Source organism: Tachyglossus aculeatus, chromosome 8, assembly GCF_015852505.1.
Source record: "Tachyglossus aculeatus isolate mTacAcu1 chromosome 8, mTacAcu1.pri, whole genome shotgun sequence".
In the NCBI taxonomy this organism is placed as follows: domain Eukaryota; kingdom Metazoa; phylum Chordata; class Mammalia; order Monotremata; family Tachyglossidae; genus Tachyglossus; species Tachyglossus aculeatus.
Genome location: NC_052073.1, coordinates 954476 through 971942, shown reverse-complemented (window position 1 = coordinate 971942; position 17467 = coordinate 954476). Strand labels below are relative to the sequence as shown.

Sequence of the window (17467 nt, the reverse complement as noted above, 5' to 3'; positions counted from 1 at the left end):
CCCGTGATGGTCCCCACAGGTGGTACCCGCAGGTTGTTACCGCCTCTGCCAGAAGCAGGGAAAGTGCAGGTGGCAGGGTGGGGAGGGAGATAGGAGGGGCGCTGCAGATAAGGAAAGAGTGGACTTGTTCACCTGGACAAGTCTGACTAATTAAAATGGTCCCATGGGCAAGAAAGAGCCTTTCAAAGGCAGCTTTGTGTGCAAGCAAGTTGGATGCTGAGGTGATAAAGGGCTCCTCAGAAAACCACTTGGAAAACCTGCTAAGTCTCAGCTACTTGAGGAGGGAAGCACATGGGACCAAATGGAGACAGCAAAAATGGGTCCCCCTGAGTATGTGCACAAAACATGGCCTTCCACATAGGAATGGGGGGTGGCAGCAAGGAGGGCCAGAGGGAAACAGGGGGTAAGGAGAGGGCAGCAAGTGGACAGGAGCAGATCCAATATGGAAACCTTGGCATTGAAGTGGGGCCATCACTCATCTGACCTTCCTTCCTGGTCCAGAAGACTAAACCAGAGGCATCAATTCTAGCTGGCCAGCATGGATCCGCTCTCCACTCACCATGGTCTCACCCCATGCAGACAGAAGTGCTGGCTGGCGCCCTCACCACGCCACTAACATCTGTCACCACCACCCACCTGCCCTGTTTAGGTTCCTCCACCCACAAGGTGAGGTACCCGGGAGGTCCCCCACCAAGTTTGCATGAACACGCGAGGAGGGACATCAAGCCAGGGGTCGGCCCGGGCCTCACCTGGGCCACTCTTATCTGGGTTCTCGTCGAGCTCAGTGCCTGTGGTGGCCACGGTGTCGGCCAGGGCCACGAGGAACATCTGCTCGAGGCGGGTGAGGCCAGGGAGGCTGGAGTGCACAAGGTGGCTGGACAGAAGCTGGGCATGCTCCCGGCCAAAGTGCGCTGGCCCGTACTGAGCCAGATTGATCACACGGGACTGACCCTCCCTCTTCTCTGGCTCCAAGGTGGAGAAGTCATCGGTAGCCACGGGCGGCACCTGGAACAGGTCTGAGTATTGGTCCGGCTCCCGGGCCCCACCGGGCCGCTCGCTGCCCCGGGGCCGCCGGGGGCCCTCCTCAGCCGCCTTATAGGCCGAGTCCCGGTCCGCGGCCAGGAGCGCGTGCAGGGGCAGTGGAGGGATGGAATCAATCTCCGTGTAGTCCCGCGTCCCATCCTTCCCGACCACCACTGGGTCCTTGGCAGTGCTGCCGCTGACGCTGATGGTCCGGGACAGGTGCCGCCTGGCACCCTCGCCGGCCTCGGCATCTCTGACGACAGCCACCTCCCCAGCGACGCATTTGACCAGGTGGGAGAGGATGGCCTTGGCCCTGCGCACCCGCCCCAGGTCCATCAGCTCCAGCAGCTGCGTCGGGTGGTATTGGGGGAGCGTCGGGGAGAGCCCGTGGGCTGCCTCAAACAGGCCCCCGTCCCGGCCCGCCGGGGGCGCGCCCACTGTATCATCCACCGCTGTGTCGGTCGGGCCACCCCGTGGGCGGAGGGCTATCGCGTCCTCACCCCCGAGGCTCTCCGGCTCGCTGGCCCCAAACTTGACCGCGTGCTTCCACTGGGCATAAACGTGCATCTCGCAGTCCATGCCCACCACCAGGATGCCATCGCGCACCCAGGACAGAGACACAGGCAGCGACGGGGTGCCGTCCACTGATGACACCAGGCCCACCGCCCGCAGCAGGACCCACCGGGACCGGATGCCCTGTTTGATGCTGCCGCCCAGGGGCAGGGTGATGACGGCTCCTCCATCCTTCCCGCCACCGGGCTCGGAGCCGGCAATGCCCGCCAGGCGCCCGTACATGAAGACGCTGGCCCCCAGCCCCACCGTGAGGATGTGTGAGCCATCCTCCTTCGAGACCCAGTCCAGGTGCACCAGGTGCTTGATGCCGGGCAGCAGGGATCGGTCCTGGCTCAGCCAGGCCTCCGACTTGCTGTACACAAACAGGTTGCTGTCCACGCTGACCCTGGCGTCCAGCACGCTGCCTCCTGGGACAAGGTCATCCAGAGGCACGGTCTGCTCCAGCACCCACTCCGAGCCCCCCGTGGACTCGCACTCGAAGATGCCCACGTGCAGAGAGAGCTCCTCCCTGCCGGACCCACTCCCACCGCCGCCTGGCCGCTTGTAGGCCACAGCCAGGCGGCCGGTGTAGGAGCAGCTGACAGCCACGGGCCGCCCTGGCACGCTCACGGTGCTGCTGTTGGCCTCGCCCTCCTCGTTCCTCAGCGGCCACCTCTGCCAGTGGTAGGCTCGGCTCCCGGATGCTCCCCTTGGGGCCGCTGCTGCCGCCTCGTCCACGGTGCACTTCCAGAAGCGGACTTTGTCATCGGAGCAGGAGGTGACCAGCAGATAGGGGGCCAAGCACACAGGGTAAATGGACGAGGAGCTCAGGTGGCCTGGGTGGGGACAGAATGAGCATACAGGTCCACGACACTCCTCCAGCTAAGGCACCCGGCTGTGCTCAAGCTCCAACCCTCTCTCTCAACCATGGTGTCTGTACCTTCAATATCGTGCCAGGCCCCTTGGGACGCTGGGCCTAGCCAGCAGGGGAAGGGGCAGTGGTCTTCTCTCTGAACACCCACTTCCCCTACCCTGAGAGATCCAAGGCCTCGAGGCCTCAGTCAGCCCTAAAAGTCACGAGGGCCAGATAGCCCTTTGGCCAGTAGTCAGCGGTTCTTGTGTGTTTCCTGGGCACTGCCTGCCTACCCACCTACTCCCACGGACCACGGGAAGAGTGGCAGTGTGGGCAGTGGGAGGGAAAGAATGGGAGCAGACAGGAAAGAAGAAGGCAAGGAGACTGGTCGCCAACAGGAATCAGGGATGGAACAGCTGCCATCTTGGCTCCCCTCTGGGACCTGCCCAACTCCAAGGGCCAGTACGGGTTAGCTGCTGCTCTCTGCCCTGCCTAGAAGGCTGTGAGGGCAGGAAGGCATGGGCTTTGCTTCTCGGTGTCAATTCCACAGGGGCGATGGTCCCTAACCCCCACAGAGCGGGCGCCCCTGGTCTGGACTCTCCATGCTAGCCACTGAAACCTCATTCCTCCTTTCCACCTGCTCTAAGCCCTGCCGATGTGCTTCGATCACATCCCACCTCTGCTCCTTTCCACAGTTCCTACTGTTCAATCGTGGTGCTCCTAAGAGTGCTCCTGGGAGAATGACCCCGGTCCCACCCTCCAGATACTCCAGGGTCCTTGTCTCAGGGCACCAATCCACTGCTGACCGTGCAAGGTGATGGACTCCCAGAAGCCCGGGGGTGACAGCTTGGCCCTGGTCCCCAAAGCAAACTACGCTACCTGCAGAAGGAGTTGCCCTGATGACCTGAACACCCTCTGGGAGGTCCAGGGGCTGGCGGTACACCAGTCTGGAGCTCAGAATCAGTCTGCTGGCAGTCTGCAGGTTGGCAATAGACGAGGACCGTGGAATGGGGCTCAGGCCTGGAGAGGTCTCGGGAGACGAGTCGGTGTTCTTCTGCCCGGGCACAGTCAGCCGGCTCTCAGAGGAAGGTGCTTCAGAGGCTTTGGCTTTGAGGAAACCCAGGGAAGTGTTGTCAGTAGCAGAGGCCCTCTCAAACTTGATCCACCCACCCGTCCAGGGAGGCTCCCTGGGCGGCCAAGCTCACAGCGTGGCTAGGGAAGCAGCGTGGCTCAGTGGAAACAGCACGGGCTTTGGAGTCAGAGGTCATGGGTTCAAATCCTGGCTCTGCCAATTGTCAGCTGTGTGACTTTGGGCAAGTCACTCAACTTCTCTGTGCCTCGGTTACCTTATCTGTAAAATGGGGATTAAGACCGTGAGCCCCACGTGGGACAACCTGATCACCTTGTAACCTCTCCAGCGCTTAGAACAGTGCTTTGCACATAGAAAGCGCTTAATAAATGCCATTATTATTATTTCCCGCTGCCCGGCAGCCCCTCACGTCTAGTGGGAGGCATCCTGCTGCCGTAGACTCAGCCTGAAGATGACGCAAGACCCTGGGATGATGTGGCCGTGGCAGGCCTTCCAGAGCCACTAACTGCCATCTGACTGAGCAGGAATGGTCGACAATCCCTGCTCCTTGGGCGGGGCCTCATGTCCAGCTCCCTGGGATGCCAGCCCTGGGCCCAGCCAAGAGGTAACACAGCAGCATGGCTTAGTGGAAAGAGCACGGGCTTGGGAGTCAGAAGTCATGGGTTCTAATCCCGGCTCCGTCACTTGTCAGCTGTGTGACTTTGGGCAAGACACTTAACTTCTCTATGCCTCTCAGTTCCCTCATCTGTAAAACAGGGATGAAGACTGTAAGCCCCACCTGGGACAACCTGATTGCCTTGTATCTCCCCTAACACTTAGAACAGTGCTTGGCACATAGGAAGCGCTTAAATACCATCATCATTATTATCATTATTATTACTATTAACACGTCATTCTCCCTTAGATAATAATAATGGCATTTATTAAGTGCTTACTATGTGCTAAGCACTGTTCTAAGCGCTGGGGAGGTTACAAGGTGATCAGGTTGTCCCACAGGGGGCTCACAGTCTTAATCCCCATTTCACAGATGAGGTAACTGAGGCACAGAGAAGTTAAATGACTTGCCCAAAGTCACACAGCTGACAATTGGAAGAGCTGGGATTCGAACCCATGACCTCTGACTCCAAAGCCCGTGCTCCTTCTGCTGAGCCACGCTGCTTCTCACGCTGCTCCCTTTCTGATATCTAATCTGCTGCTGCTCTGGGAGAATTGGAATGTTTCCCAGTGACCCACCGGCTGGTCCCTCCTGGGCTCAGGCCCTGGGACTGTCACAGGGCCACAGTTTCTGAGTTTGCCCTTTGGGAGGGGCTGCTCCCAGGTTCCCCCCTGGTGCTCCTGCCACCAGAGCAGAGGCAGAGAAATGGGAAATCTGGCGGCCTGGAGCCCCAGTGGGCCGGGAGACCCAGGAAGTTGGTAACAGGGTCCAGAACAGCAGCAAAGGGGTCTCTCCAGGCCGAGCAGTGCCCATGGCTGAGCCACACAGGGAATTGGACTCCATTTTGACCCTGTGTCCCGCGCAGAGACAACTACTTACCCACACAGGCCTGGACTGACTTGAGATGGAGGTGCCACATATGGAGAACCGAGTAGCCATTGCTGTCCTTCTCTATGACCACCAGAAAGAACTTCTCCGAAAACGGCGGGGGACGATACCCTGTAACCAAAACAGGTCGGCTTATTTGGTTAGCTTCTTAAGTACAATTCCCCTGGACACTGTGCCTGGGGAGCATGGGAGATCTCTGGGATTGGCCTGGAGTTCAGGGACGTATTGGCATTTGTGATTCAACTTGTGTTTCCCCAACCTTTCCCTGACTCTGCTTGGGCCCCACAATTGCAGGCCTATCTGCCTTGGAGTTCAGGGGCAGTGAGGAGAGTGGAGACGGCCAAATCCCAGCCCAAGGACCCAAGGGGATGTCGCCCTTCTAGAGCATGGGCCTCAGTCTGGGGAAGTCACGGGAAAGCTGAGCAAAAGCCCGGGAGGTAGTAGGTATGCTCTAGCCAAGTCTGGATTTCCGAACCCAAACTCTCCCTCCTGAGCCCGGGACTAGAAATCTCCCCACCCCAAGGGGCTGCTGTGGAAGGACACTGTGGCCACTTTGGCTTGACAAGGCGCTGACCCACATAAAAAATACTGAGCCAAGTCCTACACTGGATTTATGGAGTCAAGCTAAAAAATACCTTGCGATGGTTGGAAAAATATCTCTGCTTCCTTGGCTTCCACTTCTTCTTCCTTATGGGGCTTGTATCCTCGAATGAAGTCTTCTTGAAAGACGTGAAGGAGCTGGGTGTTTGCGCCACACTAGACAGCCCCAAAATCCCAAGTTACAACTCTGCCAACGGGATGACCCGAGCACCCGTGGGGCGGGCAGGAAGCCCTCCCGTCTGGGTGCGGGCCCCTTGGGAGATGGAGAGATGGGTGGGCAGGGACTCGGCGGCCCGAGACGTGGCATTTACTTGATCAGCGATGGCGTCGAGCGCGATGACACACCCTGGACGAGCGGTAGACTGTTGGCTCACGATGTTAAACACTTCCCCTATCAGTTTCTGAAACACACAAGATATTGGTGGTCGATGGCGGACGGCGTCTGTACCACTGGGGCCACAAGGAGGCCTCTGTCCACCATCCTAAAGAAAGCTACTACCGCCACCAGGACGGTCAATTAAGAAACATTTCTTCTGCCTGCTCCCCTGCTGTCCCGCTGAGAAGTTTGAGCATTTTGAAAGAATTGGACTGTCAGAGTGGACTCGTTCACCTCAATTTCCACATACTGCATAAGCCCAAACCCTGGGGCGGGGGACTGCAGGGAACTATGAGGTCTGAATCCAGTGCCGGCACACCCCAGCTCCTCTCTCCCTCCCTGTAGGCTACACTTGAGAGCCCAAAGGAGCCTTACCAGGGTTCCAAGCCAACAGTTGGCAGTGGGTAGCAGTGCGCAGAGCCCAACCCTCCTAGGCACCTGCTCACTTAGGTGGCAGGGAACACAGAGAGCTGGGGAGCCCAAGGCAACCAGAGGCCCAGGGTCGGGGGCAGGGTCCCTGTCCCAGGCCCCTGGCTCTGGGTTCTCCCGGCAGGTATCACTGCTGCTTCTGCTAAACCGTGACAGGGAGTATCGGGTGAACTGTAACCCATTTGTTTTGCTCCCTGACAAGGAGGGAGGAGGCAGAAGCAGTACTGGGCACCACCTCTTGCCCAATGCCTCGCCCCTTGTTGATGTCACTTCCTTCCTCCCCTCCACCCGTCGCTCAGGGACCTTGCCTGCAGCTGGGGAAAGCTGGGAGGCGGCACAATTCCTGGATCATCATCCCCAACCACCCCCAGCAGCAGTTCCCGGACCCCGGAGCCATATTTACCCTGGCCTAGGCCCAGACCCGGACCGGATTCCCTGGTGGGAGAGGGAGCTGGAGTAACACTGGTGGCCAATAGCGACAGCCAACAGCAGGGAGCCCAGCTCATCCTGCAGACAGGCCCCTTTAATTATCAGGAACTGAAACTAGAGGATTTGGAAAACTCCAGGCCAAAAGCTATACTCATTCATTCCCAAACTCTCAGAGCCTCCCTGGGGCTTGAGTCATGGCATCGTTGCCAAGTGCCAATTCTGGAATAGTTCCCCAGGAAAAATGAGCTGGGAGTGTTGCCCTGGGGATGCCCAGCAGCTACATAGGGTGTGTTTCCAAGAGCCTCTCGATGCAGACCCCTGGAGGGTGGGCCGGGAATGGACCGGGGATGGCCCCGGTCCCACTGTCACACCGCTTGGGGACAATTCTGCCCCCTCTGAGGCTGGGAGCACTTCACAGGTAGGACATTGTCCGTGACCCGGCCCCATCGCCCTTACCGAGGATTCAGGGTCCGACAGCTCGTCAAGCAGCCGCCTGGCGTCCACCACCGCCTGGTACAGCCGCAGGCTCTGGCCATCGGATGCCACGAAGCAGGCACTGGCTGAGTTGCAGTAGGTGCCTGGAGGCAGTGGAAGGAAGGAAAAGAAGGGAAGCTGGGAGAGGCAGTTAGAGCATTCCCCCTCCTGGTGACTTCCTGCTGGTGGCCATGCCAGTTGGCTCCCCGTAGTTCTTTGAGTCTGTTTTTGGATAGGGATTGTCTCTGTTGCCTAATTGTACTTCCCAAGTGCTCAGTACAGTGCTCTGCACACAGTAAGCACTCGATTAATACAACTGAATGAATGAACTGCAGGTGGTGGTACAGTGGGCCACAGGGTGATGAGACATTCTGGGGACTTGGCCTCTCCAGGAAAGGGGGCCCTATTCCCCTGTTGTTGAGCAGGGTGCAGGGACTGAGGAGGCCACCTCCTCTCCACCACCAGGAAGCTGCCCCTCGGGCAGAAGAGCCCCCTTGAGCTGTGCTGATCCTGCCCCACTTTCCAGGCCCTGGTAGAGCAGATGCTGCTCCTGCTCAGGGCTTCCGATTAGGAAATGGGGTCAGAGCAGCCCCCCAGCCTTATTTTCAGCAGAGAGGCATGGCAAGGAGAGGTTTGGAAGGGGGGTGTGGGTGCAGAGTCCCAAGGCCCCTGCCCCTCCAAGGACATCCATCCTGCACTTCTCCGGCCAACGGGACAGTGATATGGATTAGGGACTGCTGAGAATAGGTTTGGGCCGTGTTGACTGTCAGAACCTCTGCCTGGCTCCAGAAAACCAGAAGCCCCACATGGGAGGGAGCGTGCAAGGGTAGGGAAACGATTCCAACGGGACTCAAGGGTTGGGGTGCTTTAGCATCAGGGGGAATTTCTGGCATCTGAGAACTGAGAGAGGGGATCAGGGGCAGGTAGGGGTGAAGAACTGAGCACTGTGATTGGGCAAAGTGAAGCCTGAAAGTGCAGTGAGGTAGGAGCCTCTGGATTAGCTTTCTTGGCTTGTTTGAATTGGCTGTCAGTTGGGGAGAGGAGGGCCAGCTGAGGGAACAGAGCTGAGGAAGGCAGGAAGGCAAAGGGGATGGGGACAGGGGTGGGGGAGGGATGGGTGCGGTGGCGGCGAGAGCTGACCGAGGCAGTAGCTGGGCACGAGGGTCGGAAGCCAGGCCACGCTGGAGAAGGCGGAGGTGTGCAAGGAGTTGATACGAGCCAGCTCGGAGACTCCCCCGGTGTAGGACAGGGGCCCGATGGGGTCTACCCGCCACAGGATCAGCTCACTGTAGATGGCATTGGGGTCATGAAACGTCCGTGTGGCAGCGTTGTGCAGAGGCTGTCGGGCGGGGCCTGGGCCGGGCCTGGCTGGGCCTGGCGGGCCCATGTCCCGGGGGCGGTCCGTATCTTGGGAGCTGTGGGGGCTGTCCAGGTCCGGGGTGGCCAGGGCGTTGTGGTGGGATGACGTGAGCAGCAGTGGCAGCACTGAGTGGCATGCCAGGTCATTGAGGTGAAAACGGTGGCCACAGTACCGGAACTTGTGCGACACGGTCAGCACGGTGCTGAAGGCCGTCTTGTCGGCAAACGTAACCGCCCACTGGTTCAGCGAGCCATCCACGTGTTTGGAGACCATCATCACCACAGGCGCCACGGTGGGCCCGCGCACCCCAGCCCTCCGGGAGTCCGGTGGGCTATTGGGACTGCTAGCCACTCCACTCCGGGGCCCTGGAGTGGCACCATGGGCACAGGCGTACATCAGGATGTTCTTGCTCAGAGAACTGGCATCACCGGAGGGAAAGGCGACGGGAATCCGGGTGGAAAAGGATACCTGTGGGAGAACACGTGTTGGGCCCAGCGCAGGTCCCAGACAGACCCAGGTGAGGCTTCTGGCCTCCGCACCGTGACTTGGGCCGGAGAGGGACCAACTGTCCCAGGGGCGGGACCAGGGGGCTGAGTATCCTGGGCTAGTCTGGCAGGCGGTTGGGAGTGGCTCCCAGCCCTCCTCACCAGCAGTGGCCCAGTCCTCTGGGGCTTAGAGCTGCACCCTGCGCCATCCTATCCCACCTAGCCATGTCACCTCCTTCCCGAGCTAGCTGGTGGGCACCTGGGGCGTGAGGGGGATGTCACTGGCTCGCACGAGAAGACCTCTACCTGCACTTGTCTGAAGATACCCGGGTTGTCCTCATCCAGATATTTGACGTGCCACATGAGGAAGGTCCCGTCCACGGGGTGGATAGTGAACAGCATGTCGGGATTCCGGTTCCACTCGCTGAGCAGGGCTTCGATCTTCCGGTCCAACAGCACCGTGGGCAGGGGTGCCCGTGCTCGGAGGGACGCCCTTGGGCTCCCCTCTCGCTCCCCATCCTCATGGTCTGAAGACCCCGTGCCTGCCTCGGACTCTCGATCCATGGACAGTTCTGAACCAGAAGAGAGGTCTCGGAGTGAGGAGGAGGAGTCCAAAGGGAAGTGAACATAGTGGTGGGAGGTGGTCTAATTCCTGGAGGGGTGCCACCTCAACAACCCACCCCATCCAGTAGAGACTGCCTTCCCCACTCCCTGGAACTCTTTTTTTTCTAAATCGTATTTGTTAAGCACTTACTATGTGCCAGGCACTGTACTAAGCACTGGGGTAGATATAAGCTCATCGCATTGGACAGAATCCCTGTCCCACACTGGGCTCACGGTCTAAATCCCCATTTTACAGATGAAGTAACCGAGGCACAGAGAAGTGAAGTGATTTGCCCAGGGCCCCATACAAGACAAATGGGGGAGCCAGGATTGGAACCAGGTCCTTCTGACTCCCACCAGAGCCCAGCCCCTCTGGAGGTCTTTCCAGATCATTACTCTTCTGCCCAGGTCACCTGCGTCCAGTGCCCTGCCCCCTTGGCCTTCCCTGCTTCCTGCTGGCCCCTGGCCACCCAGCTAGTTGCTCTGCTACTGGGGTTCTTACTCATCCACACATCTGTTTTTGTTCCAGCCTCCCTTTCCTCCCACCTCTGACTTTGTGCCGGCCTCCCAATAGATTGGAAGCTCTGTGGGAACACGGGATCGGGCCCTTCTCCCTCTACCCTCCGGCCCCCAGTACTCAGTGCAGTGCCCAGTACTCAGTAGGTATTGAGAGAGCACCCCCGATGGATGGAAGTCAATCTGGGAGCCCAGGAAAGGCTCTGTGTGGACTCCTCAGAGTTGAGGGGGAGGCAGCGCCTCCTTCCCGGATCCTCCATCACTGGGAGAATGGGAGCTGAGTGGAGGAGGGGGAGAGCACTGGGGATGACTGTGGAGCTCACTGCAGGGGAGGGCTTGGGACGCCACGTTGAGGTTGGGGAGCCAGGCGGTGTCTTAGGGACTAGTGGGTGATGCGGCAGGTTAGTCTGCAGGTTAGTCGGCAGGTTAGTTAGCAGGTTAGCCAACCACCAAGCAAGCCCACCCAAGGGCAGGAACTCTGTATAATGCCCAGCTGTGAGTTTTTCCCAGTACTTAGTAAAGAGCTCTGCACACGGTAAGCACTTAGTACCACCAACACTAACACACACATCCTCCAAGTCCCTAAGGAGGAGAGAACCTGCATACTCCAGAGGAGCTGGGCATACAGAATGCTCAACTCCGTGGGCTCTGTCAGGGCAGCGGCCTCGCCTTGCCATTCCCCGGTACTTGCCGCAGTTCTAGAGCAGATGCTCGCTTGATCCGGTCGCCCAGAATTCCCAGCTATCGAACACTGCGGGACCATCCAGAATGCCCTGTTCTACTGGCAGGAGACGTGGAGGGCAGCAGGGCATGGGAAATTGGGACAGAACATCCAATGGGGTGCAAGACCTGTCATGTAATCCTGGCAGGGGTTCCCCCACCCCCTCAGGGCCCCTTCCATCAAGGCGGCGCGTGGCAGGTCCCAGCAGTGAGGAGGTGCCCGGCCACGGTGACACTAACCGTGATCCAGCTTCATGCGGAGGCCTCTCTCTCTCTCCTCCGGCTGCTGCGGCTCCAGCTGATCCTCCTCCCCTTCCTCCTCCTCCTCCTCCTCCTCCCCTCCTTCGGTGGCGGCTTCGGGCTCCAGCTGCTGCCCGGCCAGCTGCCGCAAGTGTTGCATGAAGATTTCAATCGAGGTCGTGAAATGAAACTCTTTATTGTTCAGCCAGTGAACCACAAACCCCCCATTCCCTTCATCAGAGTTAAAGGCCGGACCAGCCAGGACGGAGGGGATGTCTGTGGAAAGAAAGGAGGCCAGGGTTCAATAGGAAATTTGAAAAAAAAAAAGCCATCAAAACAAAAAAAGCTCTGCATCCTCTCAAGACCCAGAACCCGTGTGAGCAGGGCAGACTTCCCCGGAGCCTCAGTGAGCTGGATAAAATCAACCCGGAAGGAGAGGTCGTCTTTTTGTCCATCAGAAAAGTGGCTGTTGAAATCTTGGAGTCAATGACTTCCACATGAGAAATGTATGAAAGGAATCCCAGTCCCCCAGAAGGAAGGCTGTCTCCCTCCCTCCCTCCCTCCTCCCCTCTTGGGGCTGCCTCCACACGACCCCTACCACCAGTAATCCCAATCCCAATCATTCCATTCTTCTTGGTGGCTAGCCATCTTTCCTGGGAAGAAGCTCTCAGGGGGGAGACGCCCAGTGGAAATCCTGAGGCTACATATATCGATGAGGCAGTACCCCGAAACCTCCCTTGCGGACCCAGGCTAGCTGCTTTGCTATGCAGCCTGTCCACACCCATATTGGCAGGGAGCCCTGCTGAAGGTTGGACTCCCTCCGCGGGCACAAGAGCAGCAGGGGGTTCCAGTCTGTATTGCCCGTTGCTGGTCTGGGGCCTGGGGAAGCCCAGACCCCATCGGCCTCTACCTGTGGCAGGGTTGATGCTCGCCGCTATATGGAAGTGGCAGAGTGCATTGGCGTGATGGGAAATGTGGCGCTGAACTTCATGCATCCCTGCCTGGTCAGGCATCGCACTGCCGTGGGTGACGAGAACCGAAGACCTCCTCTGCCCCTTCCGAAGATTTTTCAGATGGTGAATGGTCTGCAATGGTCGGAAGAGAGAAGGCCCGGAATGTCGGCCTGCTGACCTCCGGCTCCAGGGCCGCGCGAGAACACAAACAGATTGGGGACTGTGCTGATAGTCGCTCTTTCAATCTGAAAAATCCTTTCTGCCGACAACACTCCCCCAAGCTCTGGGTGAGTTTGGAAATGACAGGTTCCTAATCAGGCTCCGCTAGGAAAACTTGTTCTGCTATTGACAGGGCAGACACTGGGCCTACAGTAATCTGTTCCTCTCCCTCATTTCCCATAATCCCGACAAATGTGACTGTCTTCTTGAATGCCAACCCACGCATGCCCGTAAATCGGGACCAGAGGTGAGCAAGGGGAGGAGCAGTAAGTCTCAAACCAGCCAATTTAAAAGTACACCGAACTCTCTCTAGTGGGGATTTACATCAAGGCAGAAAACACTGAATCATGGACATTTAAAAAAAATATCTATGTTCACGTTTAGCTGGTGGTGGGGCGGGGGAGAGAAGATGGGGGGGAGCCAGAGTACAGAGCAGGGCAGAGTGGTGTGGTGGGTGGGGGAGGAGGAGAAAGAGGAGGAGGAGGGTGATGAGCTGGATTCTGACGCAAAGGCCCAAGGCCAATGGCCATCTTGGGCGGGCTCAAATGCCACTACCTCCCATTGGTGGTGGATCTGGGGGAAGCAACACGCTCCTGGTTGCTCTGAAGCTCTGTTCATTCAGGCACTTCACCTTCGCTGCTCGTTCCAACTCCTTCCCATGACCGAGGGCTTTATATCCCTGTCCTCCTGTAAAGCCCAGCCCAGACCTCCTCCGATTTTCCCTGCCCATGAGCGAGTGCACTGGCCCAAGCCAGGCCTGACTCCCATTTGGAATCACCGTGTTGGGGAGCATGCATTCCCCAGTTGACGGCTTGGCCACATCTTTTCCCTCCTCGGCCTGCTGGACTGCCTGGAACAGGGATGGGCACGGGGCCTTGGGGCCCAGCCAGCTAAGGCCAGTCTTGCTGTGGGAGCCAAGGTCAGTGGCCGGCGGTCCCCACAGCATGACTGTAACTGTATCGAAGCGGCCTGGCCTGGTCTTTTGAATCTCTCAGGTTTCCCGGCAATAGAACTTGACCTCAATCCTTGGGTCACTTTTCAGGAATCAGAGGACTCAAGGAAAGGAGCAGTCAGAGGCTCAAGCTCTATTTGAGACCCAGGGCTGGGGCTGGTGGAAAGGGCACTGACCAGGACTAGTGCTACTGGGGTCAGATCCACAATCCACTCAGTGTAGACTCTGCCAGGGGCACCGGACCCCCCTGGATCCCAGTCGCATGGTCAGGGGGGCTTTCTCATAGCCCCTGCCACCCTGCACGAGAGAGTACCTACAAGCTTTAGTTGGGGGCTTCTTTCTAGAGCTGGGGGACTTTTGTCTGTGACTCCCATTGCTACACACGCTCCAACTGGGCCCCGCTTAGGCCCCCATCCTTGTCCTTGCTGCTTGGATAGTGGCAAAGTTGCCAATCTTTCTGCGGTTCCGGCCCAATGTAGCCAGAGGTGTAGTTCCCTGGGGCTTTCCCCAGTCTGTCCAGTCGGCCCCCAGGTGTGGCCGCCAGCTGCAGTGTGGGTGCTTACTCCCTCAGAAGCCACTGCACCCACATATATGATGCATCTGGGGTTGGGTCGGATCAGGATCTGCCGCCCCAAGCACGGCCCCAGTCTGCGCCCCTCAGCCCCCGTAGTCTGTAGTCCCACGGACCGGCCTCATACCTCTAGGGCCTGCTGAATTCGGTCTTTCTGCCTTCCCGGGTGGGAGAGCTTGCTACTGATGCTTGACGTGGTGGTTTCACAGATCTGCTCGCCCAGAAGGCAGTCTTCGGGTAACAGGGTCTCTGCCCAAAGGCGGCAGATGCCATCCTGGCACGAAGTAAGTAACACATTGCACACAGATCCCCTGAAGACAAATGAAAATGGAAACCTGTCACTTCATTTACCCTCCTGGGCCCCCCCGGCCTCGAGTACCCATGCCTGCATGGGGGCTACCTGGGAAGGGCAGACGAGGCCCTGTCCTCCAAGGGTTTATACCCAGATTGTCACCCCACACAGGCAGCAAAGCAGAAGAGAGGAGTGGGACATAATCTGATTTTTGTCATGTGAGGCTAAGTTACACTAAACTCTTCTGACTGAGGGCTGGGGGGCGAACGCTTGGGAGAACACTCAGCTGAACCCAGCCAGAGAGCCATCTGGCAACCCAGGTGCCCAGTAGGGTGGGAAACCCGACAGGGGGCTGGAGGGATTCCGTGGGACTGAAGGCCTGGATCCAGGTGGCCCGCAACCCTCGGGAACGTGTTTCTCCCCACCTGGGCATGAACGTGCTGGTATTGCGCCACGAGAAGCCCATGACGGCCCTGGGGTGTGCCAGGTAGACAAAGGAGAAGCGGGGGGGGTGCCGGGCCCCTCTTGGGCTCTTGGCTGTCTTGAGCAACGATGGAAGACTTCCAGCCGGCCATAGGGTACCACACCTTTAGGAGACAGTCGTCCTGCATGAGCGAACAAGGCAGGCAGGAGCCCATTGAGAAGCGGGTGGTGGTGGTAGCAGCGGTGGCCCCCCAGGAACCCCGCTGTGCCACCCAGTGGGCCCCACAGCTTGTCCTTACACAGCCCCACTGCCTGATGACAGGCTGCAGCAAGGCCAGACCCTGGGGCAGCTTCCCCAGAGTCCACGATGGGGCTGGGGCAGCTTGGAGGACTCCAGAAGGCTCGGGGCGGGAAGGACAGTGAGAAAGGGCAGTTGGGGGCCATCCTCTGGATTCCCCAACCGCCTCCTGAGGTCCTGCAGGGGATGGGACCCTCTGAGACCGTCTGATATCTGGGGGACGGCCTCCATATCTCCATCAGTCAGTGGCATTTACTTACAGGGCACCTGTTGAGTGCAGAGCACTGCCCTGAGTGCATGGGAGGCTACAAGCAGAAAAAAAAACCCCAAAACACCCAGTTCTTGCTCTCCAGGGGCTTATCCTCTAACAGGGAGAGGGAGGAAGGCAAAAATACTTGCAGACAAATGGTTGGAACAGGAGGAAGATGAAGGATAAAATAGGTAGCAGTGTGAATGTCAGGCTGAAGCAGCACAACAAATACCCTCAGCTCTCTCCAACACCGGGGTTTTGGTCCCACCGGGTTGAGGAAACCCAGGCTAGAGTAGACATGGCTTGACAGATGCTACAGCCAGGCAACCATTTCTCTCGACACTATGTTCTCTCCCGAGAGATGCACTTTGTCGGAAGAACATTCCCTAATTCCCTAATGGTGAATAATCCAAAAGGCAACGTGAAGACGTGTTATGGAAGACCTGCAAGTAACTGAATGCCTGTATATGCTGAAGTGCCGAGGATGGATGGGAAGTGCTATGGGTGGTTGCTGGACTGATGCAACTTGGGGTTTCGGGAATTCATCAATTAATCCCTCTAGACTGAAAGCACCTTGTGGGCAAGGAACATGATAATCAGCTCAGTTGTACTGAACCCTCGAGTATGTAGAACAGTCCTCAGCACACCATCAGCATTCAATAAATACCATCGATTGATTGATTGGAGGAGGAGGTGGGATTTTAGGAGGACTCTGATGATGGGGAAGGCTTTGGTCTGGTAGATTTGGGGGGTCTGGTGGAAGGAAGGGGGCGCAGTGTGAGGGAGGATGAGGAGGTAGGAAAGGTTGGGGGGTCTCCAAATGTGGCAGGATGCCCGGAGTGATGAGCCATTGTTTTCTGTTTCCCCTAACGGTAGAGCAAGCAGAAAGAGGTTTAAATGCAGGGAGGAAGGACTTCAGTTAGACATTGGGAAGAATTTGCTGAAAAGGGAGTCTCCTTTTCAGAAGTGACAAAAGCAGGAGAGCGGCAGCAGCTGCGCCTGGAGACAGAAGGATGACTTACATGACGTCTACAGGGGTCCCTCCAACTCCAGTGCTCTGGGATGAGACCTCTGGCCTCCAGGGCTAACAGTCCATGAGGACCAAAGGGGGAGTGGACTAAGGACTAAGATTGTTGGCCAGGAATTTCTGTCTCTTTGGGGAGGGAAACAGCACCTGAAGGAAGATGAAAGAAAGAACGGGGAAAGGAAGTTGAAGATGGTAACCCTCTGCCAGGGCTGCTCAGAGCAGAATCCCATGGGTAATAATAATAATAATAATGATGGTATTTGTTAAGTGCTTACTATGTGCAAAGCACTGTTCTAAGCACTGGGGGGATACAAGGTGATCAGGCTGTCCCATGTGGGGCTCCCAGTCTTTATCCCCATTTTACAGATGAGGGAACTGAGGCACAGAGAAGTTAAGTGACTTGCCCAAAGTCACACAGCTGAAAATTGGCAGAGCCAGGATTTGAACCCGTGACCTCTGACTCCAAAGCCCGTGCTCTTTCCACTGAGCCACGCTGCTTCTCTGCACCCAGATGGGGCAGCCTGGTCTCTAGCAGGGAGTATCCCATGGAAGGGGAGAGGGGTGATGCCTTTTCAGAAGCCTGAGGCCTGCCTGCTTCAGGTCCAACAAGAATAGCACAGACCCACAGCACTGTGGCGGGGTGGGGGGGGAGGGCGGCGATGAATCCAAGAGAGCCGCGCCTGGCACCAGCATGGATACCATGCCATAGGAAGCAGAGGCGGGTGCCATTTTGGTGAGGCTCAGACCGGGGCCATCTGCTTCTCCCTCCGGTGAGTGAGATCGGCTTGGCTTCACTACTCGAGCAGCAGATGGACATCAATCAAAGCCCCAACAGGGACCCTCGCATACACATCTTTGCAGTTCGGTTCTCTGTCCCAGTAGGGCGGCTTGGTGCCCCACACCCTGCCCTCCTTCCCTGGCTGGATGGGGGACCTGAAAGGAAAGGATGTGGCCAGGATGCTCCCTGTGGACAGTCAGGACACTCGCAGGCAGGGTGAGGCAGCCCGTTTTCAGGAGATTGCAGAGCTGAGCTCCCATCTGCGGCTGAGACAAGCACGCACAGAAAGTGGAGGGCTCCAGACTCTTTCTAGAGGCCTCCAGTGCCCCGCCCGCCACCAAACTCCACCCAAAGCGTGGGTCACCCGTGGCCTTCTTCAATCAATCAATAGTATTTGCTGAGTGCTTACAG

The 17467-nt window shown here is 57.9% G+C and overlaps 1 protein-coding gene across 1 annotated transcript in view; it reads right to left on the bottom strand.

The window, feature by feature from the left end:
• DMXL2 (Dmx like 2) overlaps nt 1-17467 on the bottom strand; it is a 61113-nt gene that overhangs the window by 27846 nt on the left and 15800 nt on the right. The window contains 13 exon segments of the mRNA XM_038750567.1: nt 750-2411; nt 3308-3535; nt 5053-5172; nt 5697-5817; nt 5973-6062; nt 7352-7473; nt 8510-9197; nt 9521-9786; nt 11294-11569; nt 12204-12378; nt 14116-14299; nt 14706-14800; nt 14802-14885. Coding sequence (XP_038606495.1) covers nt 750-2411; nt 3308-3535; nt 5053-5172; nt 5697-5817; nt 5973-6062; nt 7352-7473; nt 8510-9197; nt 9521-9786; nt 11294-11569; nt 12204-12378; nt 14116-14299; nt 14706-14800; nt 14802-14885 — 4111 coding nt within the window.